This window comes from Crocodylus siamensis, chromosome 1, assembly GCF_052110815.1.
Source record: "Crocodylus siamensis isolate JL-2025a chromosome 1, ASM5211081v1, whole genome shotgun sequence".
NCBI lineage: Eukaryota > Metazoa > Chordata > Crocodylia > Crocodylidae > Crocodylus > Crocodylus siamensis.
In genome coordinates this window covers 185,789,496-185,809,731 of record NC_143395.1, presented here as the reverse complement: position 1 = coordinate 185,809,731, position 20,236 = coordinate 185,789,496, and the positions used below count along the sequence as shown (strand labels likewise).

The 20,236-nt window shown below is 44.2% G+C and overlaps 2 protein-coding genes across 3 annotated transcripts in view; one reads left to right on the top strand and one right to left on the bottom strand.

The window, feature by feature from the left end:
• Nucleotides 1-13,517, bottom strand: part of APLF (aprataxin and PNKP like factor) — a 100,530-nt gene extending 87,013 nt beyond the window's left edge. For both annotated transcript variants that reach the window (XM_090051050.1, XM_090051060.1), the window contains exon 1: nt 13,343-13,517. In XM_090051050.1, the coding sequence (XP_089907176.1) occupies nt 13,343-13,435 (93 nt within the window). In that variant the 5' untranslated portion in view covers nt 13,436-13,517. The remainder of the gene's footprint in view (nt 1-13,342) is intronic.
• Nucleotides 13,518-13,581: 64 nt separating this feature from the next.
• Nucleotides 13,582-18,349, top strand: FBXO48 (F-box protein 48). The gene is made up of 3 exons (XM_090051072.1): nt 13,582-13,723; nt 15,934-16,272; nt 17,899-18,349. Exons 2-3 carry the CDS (start codon nt 15,967-15,969, stop codon nt 18,058-18,060), a joined length of 468 nt encoding a protein of 155 aa, XP_089907198.1. The 5' UTR covers nt 13,582-13,723; nt 15,934-15,966; the 3' UTR covers nt 18,061-18,349.
• Nucleotides 18,350-20,236: the final 1,887 nt, after the last annotated feature.

The following is a 20,236-nucleotide window of genomic DNA, read 5'->3' as shown; positions in this document are numbered from 1 at the left end:
GAAATAAAAAGTTTAAAATCTCTGCCTTTCACTCACTTAACAGTGAGGATAAACATAAATATTTAACCCTTGCATCACTCACCATACAGTACAGTCTACAAATCTTTGTATTCTGTTGTACAGCCTTTTCCACATAACCCCTACATATCAGAGAATTGGTAACTGAGCCTTTCACTTCACCGCTTGCAAATCTAATCTCTAGTACAGATGCATTTTTCAGAGATAAAAAGCACTTGCTGACTCTTCCTCACCCCTACATGAAGCTCCTTTCCAAAGATGAGATATACAAGAGGTGAAGAGATCTTTAAATCCCTGGTTTATACTGAAGAAGTCACCATATTAACTATTCAAGGCATTTCCTCCAAAATTCTTCTTTGGATGATATTACTCAAACTCACTTTCCAGAATTCATATTATGGCTTTGTGCTATATATTGAAGAAATTTAAAAGAGCAATAGAATGGGATACAAACTCCTATGATGATTTGAAAAAAAAACAAAAACAAAAACAAAACCAACAATTTTTGTCACTAAGACAGCCTGAGATTTACATGGTCTAAAACCCATTTGCTTTTTATCATATGATATTTAACCTATGCAGCAGAAAAATAAATGTTTTTGATGTGTGCAAAACACTGCATGCTAACTTTAATTGATGATTCCTGAGAAATATTTTCACACCCCAATGTTCCATTCTATTAGCAGCTCAGCCTGAACATGAGCACCAAGCTCCCAAAAGCTGCAGCCATTTATTCCTGATGCAAGTAATCTTACTAAAATCAATAAGTTAACTCATGTACTCGTGTAAGTATTTGCAAGATTAGGTCTAATAAATGCTTTTCAACAGAAGTTTCCTCAGAGAGAAGGGGAGAGGTTGGGGGGAGTTAGAAAGGGTATGACAATAAACAATTTATTCTTGGATAGTTTCTAGGAAGAAGGAAGTGTTAAGAGGATTTTGTTAGGAGATATGCATCTTTACAGAACTAATGTATTAGCTCCCACAAACCCAGTTAGAGCTTTCAGACCAGAAATTTGTATAGCCCAATCTATTTGCTTGGCATTTATCTTTAACATTAACTTATCACCAACATAATGCAGTATTTAATGTAAATAATATCATTACTAGTTAAATCACCAATTATAATATCTAAATATATTTAAAAAACTACTAAAAATAATCATCTATCCTATGTTTAAATTTAAGATTTGCATGTTTTGACTCCTGTGCAAGAAAGTTAACTCCCTGGCATATTCAGGGAATTAATGCAAGCAAAGTTTAAAATGGACATGAGTGGGTTTTCTTATTTCATTTTTACAGCAGATTCTCTCTTTGATCAAAAATTTTGACTGAAGTGGGGAAAAAAGATATTATACCAATGTATAAAGGTATCAATGTAAATGAAGATGATAGAGAGTAATGACTGACATTACTGTGGACTGTGTGTATTCCTCAGAAATATAATGTTAAATGTGGCATTTCAAAAGAATGATAAAAGACAAATAAATTAAAAGAAATAAGGGAAGATGTTCAAAAGGGAATATGGTTTTACCCTATTTATGACCCAAGAGGAAAACATGTTGATATCCAGGCAAAGAGCTCATGATTTGTAACATTTATTGTGCAACAGGTACCCTGGGAAGATCAAACTCTGCTTAAGAATATAGCATTAGAGTTGAAAGAAAATAGAATAATTGCCTTTAAAAAGTATTTGTTTCAAATTTGCAGGCTTCAAAAGTGCAATGGCCTTTTTGTTTTATTTTTCAGAAAAATACATATTTAAAGTTGGGTTTTTGTTTTTTAAGCTCCTTTTTGCCACCATGAAATACAAAACATCTCTACTTCTTCATTTTTGTTTTGCTAGTTTAAGATTCTCTCAATTTTAACTTTTAAACTGAATTTGTTTTTTTATTCTGGGAGAAGCAAGGATTTCTTAGGTTCATCTTTTATTGGACTAACTATATAGTTACGGTAGAGTTCAACAAGCTTTCAAATGCAAGACATTCTGTCAGGTCTGCCTAGAAGAATGTCTTGGACCACCAGTTACAGTATCCTAACACTATCATTTTTTATCCTGAAATTGTGCACCTTTCCCAAAGTTGAAGAAGTCTTTAAAAATTAAGAGCAGTAAAGAAACAAATAAGTGTTTAAAAAGCTAGGCTTCATTCACCAGTAGGAACAAAAATTTTGTATAAAAACCTAATTAAATAAAGCTTTCAAAGACATCTCAAAAATGGCCTCTTGAGAAAAACAAATACTTTGAGCAACTAAGTTCACAATTTCTGGATAGCTGTTTTCAATGACAAGGCAAGTTGCATTTAAAATAAAACAGCTGAAATAGGTCTGCAACAGTGTAAGACAGTGATGTCTGGCCCATGATGCTGAAAGGCTGAGCAAGTGGAGTGCACAGACCAGATCCCATGCATAGGGACAGTTCATGGGTCAGGTCCTGAGCAGGATTAGCATGTGGGTTCAGTCACTGGGTGTGATCCAGCCACACATGCCAGATCTCCACTGATCTCATGCACTGGCCACACCACACATCATCATGATGTAGCACACAGAGCTGTCAACCAGCCTATACGGCTCCCCCTGGGTCCAAAAAATGATCCCACTGCTCTCCCACCACCAAATTCCTGGAGGCATATAGAGATCACAGGGCTGGATGACACAGGCTCATGGGTCAGAGGCTGAGCACCATGGATGTAAAACATCACTTTCTTCTGTAAGATTACAGCTAATCCAAAAGTGATTATGACCAAGAGGAGGCATAATGACATGGCCAGGTACCTGGCCAACTACCACATGTGAGCAGCAGTAACTTCCAGTTACCACTGGCATATGTGGCCGCCTCAGCTGCCCTGCCCTAATTACACCACTGTGACCAAATACTTAGAGCAAGGGTGCTCTCAATCCCTGGCCTGTGAGCCAGATCCAACCCCTCTTGTGGGGATCCCTGTGGGCTATGGTCCTGATCAGCCAGGTGCAGCACTGAAACTCTGGAGCCCAATCCTGGCTAGGTGGGGACAGTACCCCATATTGCCCCAACCCAGCCCCTATGCACTGCGATTGGGCCACTGGGGGCTTTGCCACTCCCAGCCAGCTGGGATTGGGCTCTAGCTGGTCGGAGATAGCATAAAGCCTGGTCCAGGCCACACTGGCCCTATGGCACTCATCTGGCCCATGGTGCTCACAGTTTTGGCCCCACTGTTTTTAGAGTATATATTCAAGTTAGCTTGTGGTTCTGCAACTATAAATTCAATCCTCAATTCTTGCTGGCTTCATTTTTTTGTGTGTCAGCAATTCACAACCAAGGTACCACCAAAATCCTTTAAAAAAGTGACACAACATGTGAGGAGAGGCAAATGAGGGCAGGCTCCAGCTTGTCCCTGACTGACCAGTCCTCAATACTTATGGCCTAGCCGCTCTACAAGAAAGCAAGCACTGTAGTACAGGCATACCTCGGAGATATTGTGGGTTCGGTTCCAGACCATCACAATAAAGCGAATATCACAATAAAGCGAGTCGCACGAATTTTTTGATTTCCCAGTGCACATAAAAGTTATGTTTACACCATACTGTAGTCTATTAAGTGTGCAATAGCATTATGTCTAAAAAAACAATGTACATACCTTAATTAAAAAATACTTTATTGCTAAAAAATGCTAATCATCATCTGAGCCTTCAGCAAGTCGTAATCTTTTTGCTGGTGGAGGGTCTTGCCTCAATGTTGATGGCTGCTTCCTTTCACTTGAACACTTAGAGGCCATTGTAGGGTTATTAATTGGCCTAATTTCAATACTGTTGTGTCTCAGGGAATAGGGAGGCCCGAGGACAGGGAGAGAGATGGGGGAACAGCTGGTCGGTGGAGCAGTCAGAACACACACAACATTTATCGATTAAGTTCGCCGTCTTATATGGGCGCAGTTCGTGGCGCCCCAAAACAATTACAATAGTAACATCAAAGATCACAGATTACCATAACAAATATAATAATAATTAAAAAGTTTGAAATATTGCGAGAATTACCAAAATGTGACACAGAGACATGAAGTGAGCAAATGCTGTTGGAAAAATGGCACCGACAGACTTGCTTGACGCAGGGTTGCCACAAACCTTCAATTTGTAAAAAACGCAATATCTGCGAAGGGCAATAAAACGAGGTATGCCTGTATATAAATTTGTTTTTCAAATTAGGTGCCACAATTCACAACAGTTATGGAGAGTTGCCTCATGTCCAGTGAGGTGGGGAACCACTGATTTAAACAAACTGAAGAACTGGGTCTTGTCTATAAAATCTATGAATAAACATTTCTGGTGATACTGGTAGCTACCTTAACTCGTTTGAGTTGCTGGTTTATAGCTTAAACACAGATGCTATTTGAACTACAATTTACACCGCTATTCATTATTTCCACAGAGTTTACTTTTAGTACTAAAGTAGGATGAAATAGTCCCCCTGCACCTTCTGCATTTTTATTATGGATTTATTTAAGACTATTGAGTATTCCAATATGTTGTACAGAAACAGCTGTACTAATAGGCATAATTCCAAGAAACAAGAATTCCAAGAATTAATTACCATCCTAAGTGATGAAGTGCTCTCTGGGCCAGATTCAACCAACAGGACAGTATGAAAAAGCTTACATTATGGCTACTTACGCATTTCTTGTTCTGTGGTTAAAGGCTTTGTTCCAGCATGGTTTACCCAAGTGGTAAATTTACATGTTAAGAAAGCAATATAAATGAGGCAAGATTTTACATAAACCAAGTTTTTATCATTATACAGTCTCCAAGTGACGCTGAAATTAGGGATGCACTGATAAAGATTTTTCTGGCCAATACCAACAGCCGTTTATTCACCAGGCATGTTGGCTGATACTGATCTAATAACCAACTTGCAGGAGTGCAGCCAGGCAGCATGGAGAGCAGCTCCCTGCAGGTAAGTCTGTGGAGGGGACGTGGGGGAGGGAAGGAGTGTGGCGGGGCAGGGACTGGGACAGGGGCAGGGAACAGGATGGAGCTGCGGGCAGCACATCCAGGGGTTCAGTGTCCTGGGACTTAAAAATGGCAGCAGTGGTGCTTGAACTAAACCTTGCCAAATGAGCTACTACCATTTAAGTGCTGGGACACTTTTAGTAGCAGAGTTGAGTGGGGCCCAGAGCTTAGGGCTCTCCACTCACTCAGCTGCCTTTGCCCTGGGAGCCGTGCACTTGCCACACATCCCTTGCCCATCTGGCAAGAAGGAAGCACAAACTGCTGCTGCGACTGCTACTGAACAGGCTGGAGGCACATGGCCAGCACACTGTTCCCACGGCAAAGGCAGCAGGGTAGAGAGCCCCAAGTCCACAGCAGGCAGCCTGCCTCCACCCTGCACACAAGTCTGGGGAGGCACATGCCCACCTTGGGGAGGTGCGCAGTGACAGGAAGCCACCATCCCCCCCCCACACCGCCCCGGATGAGCTACCTGCGGCTTTATCCCTCTCCCCACCCCGGCCCCAGGGTCCCATTCACCACCCGCAGCTCCACTCCCACCCTCACCATGCAGGGGGCTTCAATTTGCTCCCCCACCCACCCCACACACACACCCTCCCCTCTACAGACTTATCTGCAGGTTGTTGTTCCCCATGTAGCCCAGCTACACTCCTGGCCACATGCATGCTGCAGCTGGGCTCACGCACACAGCATCCGGAAACCCTGCCGAGAAGGCATATTGTATTTAAAAATTGGTGACATTAAAAAAAAAAAAAGTCGGCCACACTGGCTAAAAAAAGCCAGTGTAGGCTTTGGATTGGCACTGGTAATTTCCCTTGTACTGGTGTCGATCCAATATGGCACCAATATAAGGGTGCCCTTCTAGCTGAAATAAATCACCGTGTTTCAAAAAAAGTGTACAGTGACCTAAATTTCTAATACAAAACAGTTTCATCTCGATCAAAACTAAGTAAAAAAATTTAAGTCAGATAGTTCTTGGAAGCCAGAACAGCTTGATTCTGGTTATGTAGTTTGTGGCATCTTAGTACTGTCAATGTTGATTTTATCGTAACTCACAGTATTTATTTTTCCCCTCCTCAAGTGCTACCTCCCGCAGTCACCAAGTGAAATCTCAGTATTTAAAAATAATAAAAAGTTTCAAGCTTCTCTCCACATCATCAATTTAGAAACAAAAGCCACAAATCTTAAGGTTCAAGAGAAAGCCCCACAATTATTTTTTTTTTTCAAGTATCCAATTTGACACCTGACAGCTCTTAACGGAAAAAGATAGGAGTAAATATTTAAAAGAAAGATAGAACAAGCCATTATGTCTTAATACATTAAAAAAAAAACCAACCCACAAAGGCCCTTACTTGGGTAGGTTGGTCTTTAACACACTGGTATCTGAAAAGCAAAAAGCCAGGTTTGCTATAAAGAAAGTTTCAGGACAGCAATAACAGTTCCCAAAGAAATTATAAAAGTTAATTCTTAAAAACTACGTTATAGACTTTATGTATAATGCCAGCCTTTAAAAGAGATTTTTTTTTTTTAATCTAACCATAACCTCTCTCACTTGGAAGAGTCTGGGATCCTAAAACAAAAGACTAAGACAAAAAAAAAAACCTCTCTCATTAATTATAGCAACAAGGCCATACTTCTACATGTCTTCACTGTTTTTACAAATAATGAAAGCTTTCCCAGTCCCTTCAGGCATAGAACAATGGGAAGATCAGATACATCTTTGCATGAAGTTATGAATATTAGAAATGCATTATTAGATTTAAACCTGCATATTCTGTCTGGCAACAAAATGCCTCACAAATTGTACGAGTATATTGTGACATCTAGTGAGTAACTAAGTTATTGCATTTGACCAAATGTGCTCCAAGTATTTTTGTATTCTCTTAAACTACATTTCATAAGGAAAAAAGACGTGTAAAACTACTGAAGACTTAACATTTCACTGCAACTAGTATACATCCAACTAACAAATTTCATTTTTTCTGTGCCTCACTATATTATTATTTTACACAATGCATACTAGGGGGAAAAAATGCCATGCTGAATCATGAACAAGTACTCCAAAATAAAATGTAGGGAAAATGGTAAAACTTTACAAAGGATAAGTACATATCTGGGGGAAAAAATAGCTGAATTAGAAGACTCGGAAGCTATAGCAAGCGCTGGCAACCTTCAGCCTGCAAGCCATGCTTGGCCCACAAATGGCAGCAGGGGGGCAGCTGCATGCTACTCATCTCCTCCACAGCCCTCTCTGCTGCTCTCATGTTCTTACCCTTGTTGCTTCCCTGCAGCGAGGACAGAATGCAGGCAGTTTGGATGCCAAGGGATTATGGCAAGGCAAGACAGATTTGCAGCCTGCAGTAAGGGTCACAAATTCCATCCCATGACAGAAACAGGTTGCAATCTCCAAATTTCACAAGCAAAGAATGGGTACCAGGCAATAAAGCCTCCTTAGCTACAGAGACACTGTCACTAAGGACAACACTGCATGAACTATTCCACAGCAGAGACTGTATAAAGTACATGTATGGCATGTATAAGCAATGCTGCAACATGGGAACACTGAAGAGCTCCCACTAAGTCTGAGTCCCTGGAAACCCCATGTTACTCGAGTTCACAACCTGTATTAGTATCTACAACAGGGAAGAAGTACATCCAGCCTGCAGGCCAGATCTGGTTGGCTGGTGACTTCATTTCCCAGCCGCCCCTGCCTGCGGCTTGTGCCAGTCTCCATGGAGACCCCAGCCCCAGCCGCACTGGCAGCGCACGCGGCAGAGCAGCACAGGGGGCCACTCCGGAGCTGCTGGGAACATGGGATGGGGGAAGCTTACTCTGGGACCTGGACAGAGCTGTAATCTGTAGCTTACACACTCTGAGCAGGGGCATGCATGCAGGGGATCATAGCTCTGCCCCGGTTCCTTCCAGCAGTGACAGCCTGTCTGGAACCAGGGCAGAGCCATAATCCCCTGCATGTATGCCCCTGCCCGGAGTGTGCAAGCTACAGATGGTGGCTCCGGAGGAAGCTGCCCACCGTGGCACATTCCCGGCAGCTCCAGAGCAGCCCCTTGCACTGCCAGTGCTGCTGAGGTCTCCCTGGAAACCGACACAAGCCATGTGAGCAGGGGCAGCTGGGAAATGAAGCCCCCAGCCAACCAGCAGCACAGAGGTTCCCCATCCGTGATCTACAACATACTAACTCAAAGCAAAATAATAAGACAAATGGCAAGCAAAAAAAAAAAAATACCAGGGGAGTACTGAGGAGTGGGAGAGATTCTCACCTATCATACCCTATACAATTACTAGGAGTCGCAGGGTTAGTGGTTGGCAGGTGCATAGTAGCTGTGGCCATCCATGATGCACGATGCTGTTTTCTGCACACACTTTCACAGCACCCCCAAAAGGCGCATAACTACCCTGACTTCATCAACGATTCTGTCAGACTACCAACCCTCCAGCCTGTTCATTTGAGGAAAATGAATACAAATCAATATACTCCAGGAAGCAAATTGCCAGAAGAATAAATCAAACTTTTGTTGTATTGACACACAACATGTACTCCGCAAGAAAACAAGTTTGTAGATGGTCATGAGTGATCCCTGTGTACATGTGCACTACTTCTAGCTAACTGCTATGGGACTTGTACTGATATCTAGAATCATCTTAAATCATACCTGCATTTTCACTCCCATCTGTAAGCAGTGAATATTCTCCACTGCGGGCCCTGCAGCTTGCATGCTTTTAGCTAGCACTGGTGTCACTCATAAATCTGGGGTTAACATAAATCTGGTAGTTCCAGTGTCTCTGCTTGCTACTCAAATTCTTGCCAAGGTACAAAGAGAAGTTAACGGAATTCAAATGGATTTACTGCTGCTATTCAGAATCCGTGATCCGCAGTAAAACCAAAAAAAAGGTAAGTTTCACACTGTGGCTTGAAAATGCTATGAATACCAGGGGTTGTAGACAGCAGGGTTTAAACAAACAAACAAGCCTTGAGTAAAGTAGCAGTGATCTCTCTTGTTCATACAGTCAATATAACTAATCTGGCAGGATTAATGCAACAGACCTACCCTCCCAAGCAGGAATCAGGCAGCTCTGGTGGAAGCAAAAAACTGAGAAGAATCTTTTTCATTAGACAGAGGCTGTTAAGGTCACTTCATATTTATTAGTTAATGAGTGTTTGGGAAATAACTAGCAACTGATATGTAAGTGGAGCCCCTAAGTAGAATCTATGAACAAATCATTAAGAATCCCAACCACCATTTTCCAACAGCTATGTCTGGCTGAGCCTTTGGACCTCTCAACCTGCATCACTTATGTTTCTTACCAGCATCTCACTAGTAGACATGAAGCAGAACCTAAAACAGACTGAAAAATGAGGCTTTGGCAACAAAATTTACTTTGTATCCTTCCATGGAAAGCAAACATCATTAAGGGAAGGATAAAGCACTAGTGCCTGTTATCACTGAATACTTCCTATAGCAAAGAAAGCAACTAAACGTATTTTTCATACATTTCCTTATCTAGTTGGATCTCTCGTGTAAGCACTGCAATCTTGTCCCAGCTGACTCTCCCCTGGTCAAGCCTTCCTTAAGTGACACACTCAGCGCTTTAGAAGCCCAAACACTGAAAAGCAGTCAGCAACACTGGACCACTCATCAGAAAAGCAGTCCTCTCTTCCTTCCCTAACAACCAGTCCAGTCTTGACTTTTTGGCATGTCTGCCTGAAATTAAATCAAAGCAATTCTCATTAATAGTATATATACAAAGCAACAGCATCAATATCAATGATGATTCTACCAATATAGCAGTTAGGATGAACTGTTATACCCAAATACTCCTATAGCCCTACAAGCATAACAAAACTATTACAGCTTCAAAGCCATTTCATCCAACTAAAACAGAGAGCAGCCTAGGCAATAGTGACCATGAAATCATTACGTTTACAGTCCGTCGCAAGGCTGACAAGACAGATACCAAGCTCAGAGAGTCTTAGATTTCAAAAACGCAAATTTTAATAAGCTCACATCACTAGTAGAGAATGCCCTGAGACCAAGGACCACATGTAAAAGGGAGCACGAGAAGAATGGACATCCCTTAAGGACACGATCCTTAAGGCTCAGAAAGAATTAATTCCCTTACGGAGAAAAAGTAGCAGAATGATTAAAAAAACCCTCTTGGCTAAGCAGGGAAGTTGCAGCCCGCCCTCCTACAGAGAAACAAAGGCGTCCAAACAATGGAAGCTTGGGACACCCTTTAAGGAAGACTACTTGACAATGGCCCACGCTTGTAGAAACCAGATTAGGCAAGCTAAGGCAGAAACTGAACTAAAACTAGCTACAAGAATCAAGGACAGCAAGAAGTCGTTCTTTAGCTACATAGGGATTAGAAACAAATTTAATGGGAGTGTGGGGCTGCTGCTCAATGCCTCAGGATACCTGGTCACTACCACTCAGGAAAAAGCGGAACTCCTAAGTAACTACTTTGCCTTGGTCTTTCACAAGACCAAGGGGAATAACACGCCAGGTAGGGCACAGAACGAGCAGGGTGGGATTGACACCATTCCCACCTTTGCCATAGAAGTGGTGTACAATCAATCAAAGAAATTAGACGTCTATAAATCAGCAGGACCCGAGAGTGCTGCAAGCTTTGGCCAAAGAACCCTGGCAAAGATCTTTCAGAAATCATGGGCCTCTGGAGTAATCCCAGAGGACTGGAAGAGGGCCAATGTTGTGCCCATCTTCAAGAAGGGGAAGCATGAGGACCCGGGAAACTACAGGCCAATTAGCTTAACTTTTATTCCAGGGAAAATCCTAGAAACATTCACCAAAGAAGCTATAGAAGGCATGATACTGAATGACAGCCAGCATGGCTTCATCACAGGCAGGTCTTGTCTGACCAACCTCATTTCTTTCTATGATCAGGTGACTCGTCACCTGGACAAGAGAAAAGCAGTTGACATCGTATACCTTGACTTCCAGAAAGCCTTTGACCTGGTATCCCAGAGGGTACTGATCAGAAAATTGGAAGATATTGGGCTCAACTGCAGGACCATCAAGTGGGTGCAAAACTGGTTGCGGGGTAGGATGCAGACAGTCCAAATGAATGGATCAGTGTCGTCCTGGCAGGATGTGGAAAACAGCGTACCCCAGGGCTTGGTACTTGGCCCAGCGCTGTTCAGCATCTTCATCAATGACCTGGATGAGGGGGTGAAAAGCCCATTTGCCAAGTTCACGGATGGCACCAAGATATGGGGTTGTGTAGACACACCTGCAGATAGGCTGCAGATACAAGCAGACCTAGACAGGCTGGCATGTTGGGCAGAACAGAGCCAGATGAGGTTCAACATAAGGAAATGCAAAGTACTGCATCTGGGCGGGAAGAACCCCTAGCAAACCCACAGGCTGAGCATCACTAACCTGACCAGCACTACAAAATGAAAGGGATCTGGGGGTAACAATAGACCCCAGCATGAATACGAGCCAGCAATATGACAGTAGCCACTAGGATTAATAACACTCCAGCATGCATCAGAGTGCCGCACTTCAACAAGGACATGCTAAAGTTCGACAGGGTCCAGAAAACGGCCACCTATCTGATCAGGGACCTGCATAGCAAGCCATACAAGGAGAGGCTGAGGGATCTCGGACTCTTCAGCTTAAGAAAAAAAAGCTGAGGGGAAAAACGAGAAACAACAGCCACAGACTCCTGGAACATAGTTTGGAATATACGCTGAACATCAGGAAAAAATTCTTCACAACTAGGATGACCAGACTATGGAATAAGCTCCTCCCAGAGGTGATGCACTCTACTGTAGAGGTCTTCAAGAGAAGACTGGACGGCTACCTGGCTGGGGTCACCAGAACCCAGATGTCTTTCCTGCTCATGCAGGGGGCTGGACCCAATGATCCTTCAGGGCCCCTTCTGGTCCTATGATTCAAGATTAAAAGATTCAGCATTTTAGCCAAGTTGCATCACTATAGATATACAAAGATCTAAGAGCTACATCATTCCAAATGACTCATTCACCAACAGCATTTTCTCCTTCTCCTTTTAAAACTGTTAAAAGTTACGTTTGTCCATAGCCTAAAGCAGAATCTTAAGGTTTCACATTACAAAAAAAATAAACTTGTCAGTTCTGAAAATAACCTTAACATAAAAAATGAAGCACAAATGAACGTACTGATAATTCCTTAAAAATAACCTGAAACACAAGCAGAGAGAATGGCCGCTATTTGTCTCAGGACATTGCCAGGGTCAATATTGTTAATTATTTCTTTGTTGATCAAAGCATAGAAAAACACTGTGGGAAACCCTATCAAACTAAAGTCTTCTGCAAATAGAATTATGGCTGTTTATCAAGCAAGTGTAGCGTTACTTATGCTCTGCCTGGATTTGAGTAAAGAAATATACAACTCTCCTCATTCCCCAATTTATCATGTGGCTCCTTCCCCCTCCGCACCTCATTTGTGGGCAGGCAGGCAAGATGCTTATGAAACTAAGAAAATGAGACTCAGTGGGCACAAAATGCTAAATGTACAATAAACTAATTCTACTGCGCAGCAGCACAGCAGGGTGAAAGCTGTGCTATCCCACTAAAGCACAAAGTTACTGCCCATTTCACTGGTACCTGTTATTACAGGGACTCCACTTATTGTGCAATAACAACAGCACATTAAATGTATGTGCAAACACATTCAGGGTGGCCAGCTCGGCTACACCTTCCCTAACTGTCAAAATATTAAGGGGCTGGAAAGAGAGAAGAAGGAAGGAAGAAAACAAACCAAGAAAGCTACAGCCACTTACAACTCTAAACCCTGGCATTAAACAAGAATATTAATAAGCTGGTCCCCTGGTGTTTGGGGAATTGTAACCTTGTTTTCCACTTAATCCACATGGCTAGGTCGAACCAAAGGCCCAGGGGATGAAATTTAAAAGTAGTCTGTGCCGGGAGTGGATGTGGAGGGGTGTGCACCGATTCCTGCTCCACCCAGTTTAAACCCAACTGCCTGGCACTGGCAGGAGCAGGACTTTAGCCAGGCAGTGCTGCAGGAGCCCCTAACTTCGCGGGAGCAGCGCCCGCTCCCCGCCTCCTTTTCAAGTGCTTCGTTCTAGGCAGTTACAGTCTGTCCACTCCCAACCGCGTCACTTACCCGCCCCCCAGCGCTGGGCACCGCGCATGCTTCGGCACCGGAGGGCGGGGCGAACTACTGTACCACGCATGCGCAAGCAATGCCCCGCCCCCAGCAGCGCCCCTCAGCCGTGCCCACGCAGCTTGGGATGGGGTGGGGTGGGGTGGGGAGGGGACGGGACCGATTCCACGCTCCGCCCTCCCCCCCAGTGCCACACTTACGCCCAGCAGGGGGCCTCTTCCTATCACTGTCTCCCCGCGCGGTAGCGCCACAGGGCAGCCCCCGTCCGCGGGCGCTAACTGAAACCCTGACATGGCGAGAGGCAGCCTCCCAGAGGGAGGTTTTTCTCCCCCCTCCCCCTTCTCTGCTTCCACTTTCGAGGCCCCGCCCACTTGCGTTGAAAACCGCCCCCAAGCCCGGCCGTGCCTCCCGGATGCGGTAGTCTCCAACAGCCACTCCCCCCCCTTCCCGGGAAAACTACATGTCCTAGCATGCCTCGCGGCCGCCGCCCTTCTCCAGCGCATGCGCCCGGGCCGGGGGAGGCTGCCGGCTTGTAAACATCCCGGTTGGAATGGGGGCGACTCGTCGCGGCGCGAAGCCAGGTACTGGGGAAGGGGGCGGGGCTTAAGCCGGAGCCGCCGGGTGGCAACTTCGCTCCTGCGTTCTGCGCACGCGCGCCTCGGCCTACGGGCTCGAGGCGGGAGGCAGTTGGGCCAGGGTCGACCCGCTCTGCGGTCGTTTCTGGACGCAGCGCCTGCTTCTGGGTTGGTGGGGCTGGAGCTTTTGGTCTGCCGTTGGCTTAGGGGCTGGTTGGAGCCAGGCCCCACTGGGCCTCTGCCCTGGCCTTTTTCAGCCCTTGCCTAGATTATGCCATTCACTGCCCAGGCATGCACAATAAAATATAGACTGGCCACCTATGCCAACTCCTTATGCCAAAACAGAAATAAAAAATGTCCATCTAGCTAAAGAGAGCCAGTTCACTACCAAGCTGGTGCTCAAAAACATGCAATGATTGCACAGCTGGATTTTCTCACCAGCTTTCATTTGAAGGTGGGGTGGGATCCCCTCTTATCAGACCAATTCTGGAGTCAGGATCAAAGGCAGATGAGCTTTTCAATGCAAGGCATGCAGCCCAAGGAAGATGGTCTTGGATCCAAAAGCTTGTCTAACTTTTATCCCAATTATGCAGCTAGTCCAAGAAAAGAGAGCGCCCTAAGATTGATGCTCAGTCTCTTGGTTCTGTGGGCTGCATGGGTGGCCTGGAGCTAGTCTGTGGGGTGGATGGAGCCCCACATACAAAAATCAGGCCCTTTGACTCAGCACCTTTAACACCTCCATGTAGCTGGTTGGACCCTGGGGTGCTGAGCCCTCTTACCCCCCACAAGCTGGGATGGGGTCCAAACACCACTCCCTTTTACCCTTCCACACTGCAGTTGGGGCCTGGCACTGCCCCTTCCTGACCTCTTCCCCCAACCCCTCCAGGATTTGGCCCTGGAGCCTAACACCACCCTGACTGGCCCTGTGCACTGGGATCTGGCACTTGATCTAGCATGCAGGGCCTGGGGCTTCCCATGAATGGCAGCTTGGCAACAGAAGAGCAGTGCTGCTGCTCCCCCACTGCTAAGTTTCCAGACCTGTGGGGAGTCCCAAGGGCCAGATGACATAGCCAGATCTGCCCCCAGGCTGGGGGTGAAGAACCCCTGCCCCAAGACATCTTTGCCCCTCACACATTTTCTGGACAATCACAGCAACAACACCACTTCTCACTCCTTTGTAAAGTGCTGAGAGAAACATTTGGCAAGAGAGATCTTCCCCTCTACACAGACAGCATCCCCATGCTGTTCGCTCCCAATTAGTCTTCGTGGTTGATTTGCAGTGTTGCTAGTTCTTGCCCTTTTCTGTGAAGTCTCATGATTGGAAAGTTACTGAAAGCTGCAGCTCCTGGAGAAGTGTGGTGGTATGGGAATAATATTGTAGGTCCAGGCGTTACCCTTTAGCCATCTTTTTTTAAAGCTTCTAGCCCAACAAAATTCCTGAAGGGGTTTTGTGTGGGAGGGAGTGAGCCTCTTCTCTCTCTTTTTTTTTTTCCAAATCATTGAAGTCACCAGTGATGTTTGGGGGCTAAAGAATTAAAATTCTGAACATTTGGCTTTGACAATATTGTCACCATCCTCTAGAGATTTGGATATTCATAGGCTATCATTTATATGGTCCAGGTTACCATATATTTTAGTTCCTGGAATAAGCAGCTGGCATAACAGTGAGCACCTGCTGATTTTTCCCTCCATCGAAAAAAAAAAGCATTTAAGATTTCAGGACTGCCACCTCCAAGAAAGAATTCAATGGAAGCACTATACAGAGGGAAGGCTAAGATGGCTTGCAGAACAGACTTGTAGTCCAAAGAATGCTATGGGATCATTAAGGTCCATAAAGGGTAACCAAGTCCCCAATATAGCATCCCAGTTAAAAAAAGATTCCCCATGCAGCAAATTCTGTAGCATTCAGAAGGTATAACATTAATATGCATGTACCCGAGATATCAGTGCGACATTATATATGAATAAATCATCTTCTGGTTTTAAGTTGCAATACACAATTCATTTCAGCAGCCAGTATTGGGAGTGTAATACTTGTTTAACTAAGCATTTTCTAAGAGATCAGAGTATAAAGAAACAAAAGATAAATAAAAACGATGAGGGCAAGTGTTGATACCACTTATTATAGGATCAAAATAATATTAATAATGTTATTCCAGTAACTATCCTTTGTTATTTTCACTGATCATTTCGTAATATTTTCCCTGCTCCCCCAGGTTTACAGATTTGATTTGTCAAGGCCTTAAATTATGCAGAAAACTTCCAAGAGGAACAAGCAGTCGGTTGTTTCTTGTGAAGAACCAACAATCCTTCCTCCCGACAAGAGAAAGAGAGAAAGTCAAGAGAACTTTGTAGATGTTTTGCCTCCAGAAGTCAGTTGTAAAATTTTCAGTAAACTCGACATTCAGAGTTTATGTAGTGCAGCAATGACATGCAAGAGCTGGAATCACGCTATTGAGAACAGTGACAATTTGTGGAAAAACCACTGTTTAATTGTAAGAGCTGTCTGTCAGCGAGAGATTGATTGTGATCGAGGAAATGGATATTCATGGAAGGTAAATTTAAGCATTAACATTAGGTTTGGGGAAACTGAAGAGTTTCAGGAATGTGTAACAGAACATAGAGAATTGCATTTCCAATCCATCCATAGTCAATAGCAATCAAAAGTTGTCATCTAGTAGCTATTTTTTGCCCATGAACAGATCTAATTCTGCAAACTGATAAATCACCAAAAAACTTACAAAACATATCTTGGAGATAAAATAAACTATCCCTTAATCCCCAAGAAGAGATCATTCAAGAAAATGAATGCAATACTTTTGAGTCAGGGACACAATTACTGATTGACATGTTTCCCATAATTTCACTTCAGTGGAATAAGCCTGCCTGGATATTTTGGGAGTCCTGAAGTCTGCTGGAATAGAGAACACTTCCATGTATACAGCTCCTTATCCAGGTATGGACAGTAGATGGGAAACAACAGCTACAGCTGCTCCCCAGGAGGATCTGAACTTGCCAAGCAAGTTCAGAGGAGATCAAAAAAGGGATGGATTTAGACACCACCTTCAACCAGGATAGGACAGAAAGAACAGAGTGGATTTTGAGGTCTCCATCTGATTAAAGTCAATTGGCTATTGCAACTCAGCGAGTAAAGCAGCTTCAGAGCCATCTCCTTTCAGAAGAATTGTTCTAATGGATCAGAACGAGACTAGGGTCAACAGAGACAGGACTTTGAGCAAAACGTGCTCATTCAGTTCTCACAGATACAGAAGCAAAACATACCACCTCCTTGTAATTGGCCCTGTTAATAAAGCAAATGAAATACAGGTCTTTCCCTCTTTCATGACTAAAGCTACTAAAATGGCAGCCCAACCCAGGCCAACACTGTCCCAGTACAATGCAAGTACTGCGCATGTGCAGAACTGCACTATACTGGCCATATACTTTCCAGTTTGGGAGAGAAAATATTCAGAGGTCCATTTAACTATAGCACAACAGCAGAGTGTGATGCATTTTGAAGAGAGAAAAACAAAACAAACCTTTAAACCATGCCAAAAATCTCAATTTTTCCAATTTCTTCAGGACTCCAAGACAGCCATTTCCAAAGCAGGCCATTTGGTAGTTTTATACATAACCATTTCCCAGCCATTTCCAAAGCACTTTTTCCACCTCTCTCTAGGTGGTGATAACAAGCTGCATCCGCCACAATAGGTCAGAACTTATTGTGTGGCAGACAATAGGGTAGGTATATAGAACTTGACCACCTGCTTGAAGAACATATATAAGAAGAGGTCATTCAAAGTTCTCAAATAAATCCAAACTCAGGACACATTTATTTCAGGACAAATTGAAAATTATAGAAGCTTAAGAGGTAGGAGTTCAACCTCCCCCTACAATGTAAGGCTCCTTGTCCCACACTAATCCCCATGCCTTAAGATTCAGTGGGAGAAGTGAGACTGATCCTCACCTTGACTGAAAGACAGAAGTTAGAAGCCTTGGTCTGCTAGAGGATAGCGGTATATTTGGACATTACACTGAAGACCTACACATTTGTATGTATTCTAAATGCTTTTGCTAGTATAAAGCATTAGTTTTCCCAACTCCCCACACAATATATTCATAGGGCCCTCTCAAGTTGACTTAGTTTTTGCAGGCCTCTTAATGGTTTCATTTTCTTTTAGATCACACTACTGAGAAATTACTGGAAGAGTAAAGTGAAGCAGGAATGGCTGAATGGCAAATACAGCAATATTCAGTCAAGCAGTAGTTTGCCAGAAACAAGCATGTATCCTATGGATGCTGATACCTGGGGAGAAATACTGAAAGCAGAACTGGAGAGATGAAAAACCCAACAAGGATCTTGAATATCAAGACCCAGGACAGGACTATTGTAAATGTTTTATTTACACTATTTCCAGGTGTACTTAAATCTTTTTTGAAAGCATGTGCATTTACCTAGCTTTTTTTTTTTTTATTATTATTTGTACTTTATCCAGACAGCCTCCTAAAGTTTTTTTTTATGGCAAAATCCTGAATGAGATGAAATATTTAATGTTCAATATTCAGTTTTTTTAAATGATCTGCTGTAATGCTAAACAAAACTTTATTGATTTCTTTTAACATGAACTTTTGAAAAATGAGACATGTTTGTCAGAATTCGTGTTTGGTTTGACTAGTGAGAAGAGTAGGACAACAAGGGGACTCCTTAACATGGCTTTAAAAAAAAATTCAAAAGGAATGACTAGAGCAGGCTGAACTTTTTCAGTTTGTAAAAATACAGTTATAATCAGAAAAGGGATCAGGTTCTTGTGCATCGGAAGTCATAGTTGCTGAATTTTATTTAAACACAAACACAATATGTTCATAGAAAAGTAGGGCTGGAAGGGACCTCAAAGTCATCTAATCCAGCCCCCTGCTCAAGGCAGAATCATCTCCGTTAAACCATCCCAGCCAAATGATGGGATACCAGATCAAAGGCTTTGTTGAAGTCCACATATATGACATCAATCTCTTCTCCCTTGTACAGGTGATAGGTCACCTGGTCATAGAAGGAAATGAGATTGGTCAAGCAAGAGCTACCCACAACAAACACATGCTGGCTATCCCTTAGGATGTTGGCATCAGTCCATTAATAAACTTTTCTAAGATCTTCCCTGGGATTGAAGTCAGGCTGATGGGCCTATAGTTAGCCAGATCCACCTTCTTCCCTTTCTTGAAGATAGGCACCACATTGGCCTTCTTCCAGTCTTCGGGCACTACACCAGAGCGCCAAGAGTTTTCACTGATCCATGCCAGAGGCTGGGCTATGACGCTCGCCAGCTCCTTGAGTACCCTGGGGTGTAGATTGTCAGGGCCAGCTGACTTGAAGGTATCCAGCTTCTCAAGGTGTTCTTTCACAAGGTGAGCATTGATCTCCCTCACCCGGCCCTCTCTATCCTGTAGCAGGCATGGGCATCTCACGGGACTGATGGAAGACTGACAAAAGTACTCATTTAATACGTTGGCTTTTTCCTGGGTGTCAATTGCCCCATCTGGTTCAGCAGGGGTCCAATGTTGCCCCACAGATTTTAACCCAGAGGGTCTCCAGTCGTCTACCCTAGTCACCAAGATCAGCTTGCAGGGACGTGTAGCTTTCCTTAACATAGAGAGCTATACTCCCCCCCCTTTTATCTACACGATCCCTCCTGTACAGGGTATAACCATCTATTCCTGTGGTCCAGTCATGGGTGCATTATGCCTACGATGTCATAATTATTTGCATTGAGCAGGAGGACAAGCTCCTCCTGCTTGTTCCCCAAGCTCCTGGCTCCTGTGTACAGGAAAGCAAGTGTCCCCTTGGGGGCTCTTGCCTTGCCCAGAGATTGTACCAGGGCTCGGGCAGGGGTGGGCTTCCTTAAGTGCCTGGCCTGCTGGCTTTGCAAGGGTTGCTCAGCGGGCCAGCAGTGGCGATAGTCACCCCGTCCCCCAATGGGCTTAGTTTAAAGCCCAGTGGAGCAGGTCAGCCAGTCTGGCTGAGAAGAGCCTCCTCCCCAGGGGAGAGGGGCGGAGGCCATCTCTTCCCAGCAGCTCGCTGCCTCTCTTGCCAAAGAGTGGACTGTGGTCATGGAAGCCAAAGCCTTCCCAATGACACTAGCACCTGGTCTTGGTCTTTGGTTGACTACATGGATCCTCCTCTCCCTCTTCAGCCCATAGCCCGAGACTGGGAGGATTGATGAGAACATCACCTGTGCCCCCAGACCCTTTAGCCCCACTCCAACCCATGTCATTGGTGCTCACATGAATAAGGAGCATAGGATAGTGGTCTGTGGGCTGGAGGAGCTTTGGGATCCTCTCCACAAATATCCCAGATGCAGGCCCCTGGGAAGTAGCAGACTTCCCGGGCTAAGAGGTCGGGGAGGCAGACTGCCCCCTCAGTCCCCCTCAGGATGGAGTCTCCCACAGTGAACACCTTACATTTTGTCTTGGAGAGAGCAGGGGTGGTAGCTGCAGTTGAGCCTGTGTTGCCTGTGGGAGCTGGCA

Excerpts from the sequence above, each read along its gene's own strand:
- FBXO48 (XM_090051072.1), top strand. The coding sequence starts at position 15,967 with ATGCAGAAAACTTCCAAGAGGAACAAGCAGTCGGTTGTTTCTTGTGAA. Across the intron at positions 16,273-17,898 it reads GAAATGGATATTCATGGAAG|ATCACACTACTGAGAAATTA; the intron begins GTAAATTTAAGC and ends ATTTTCTTTTAG.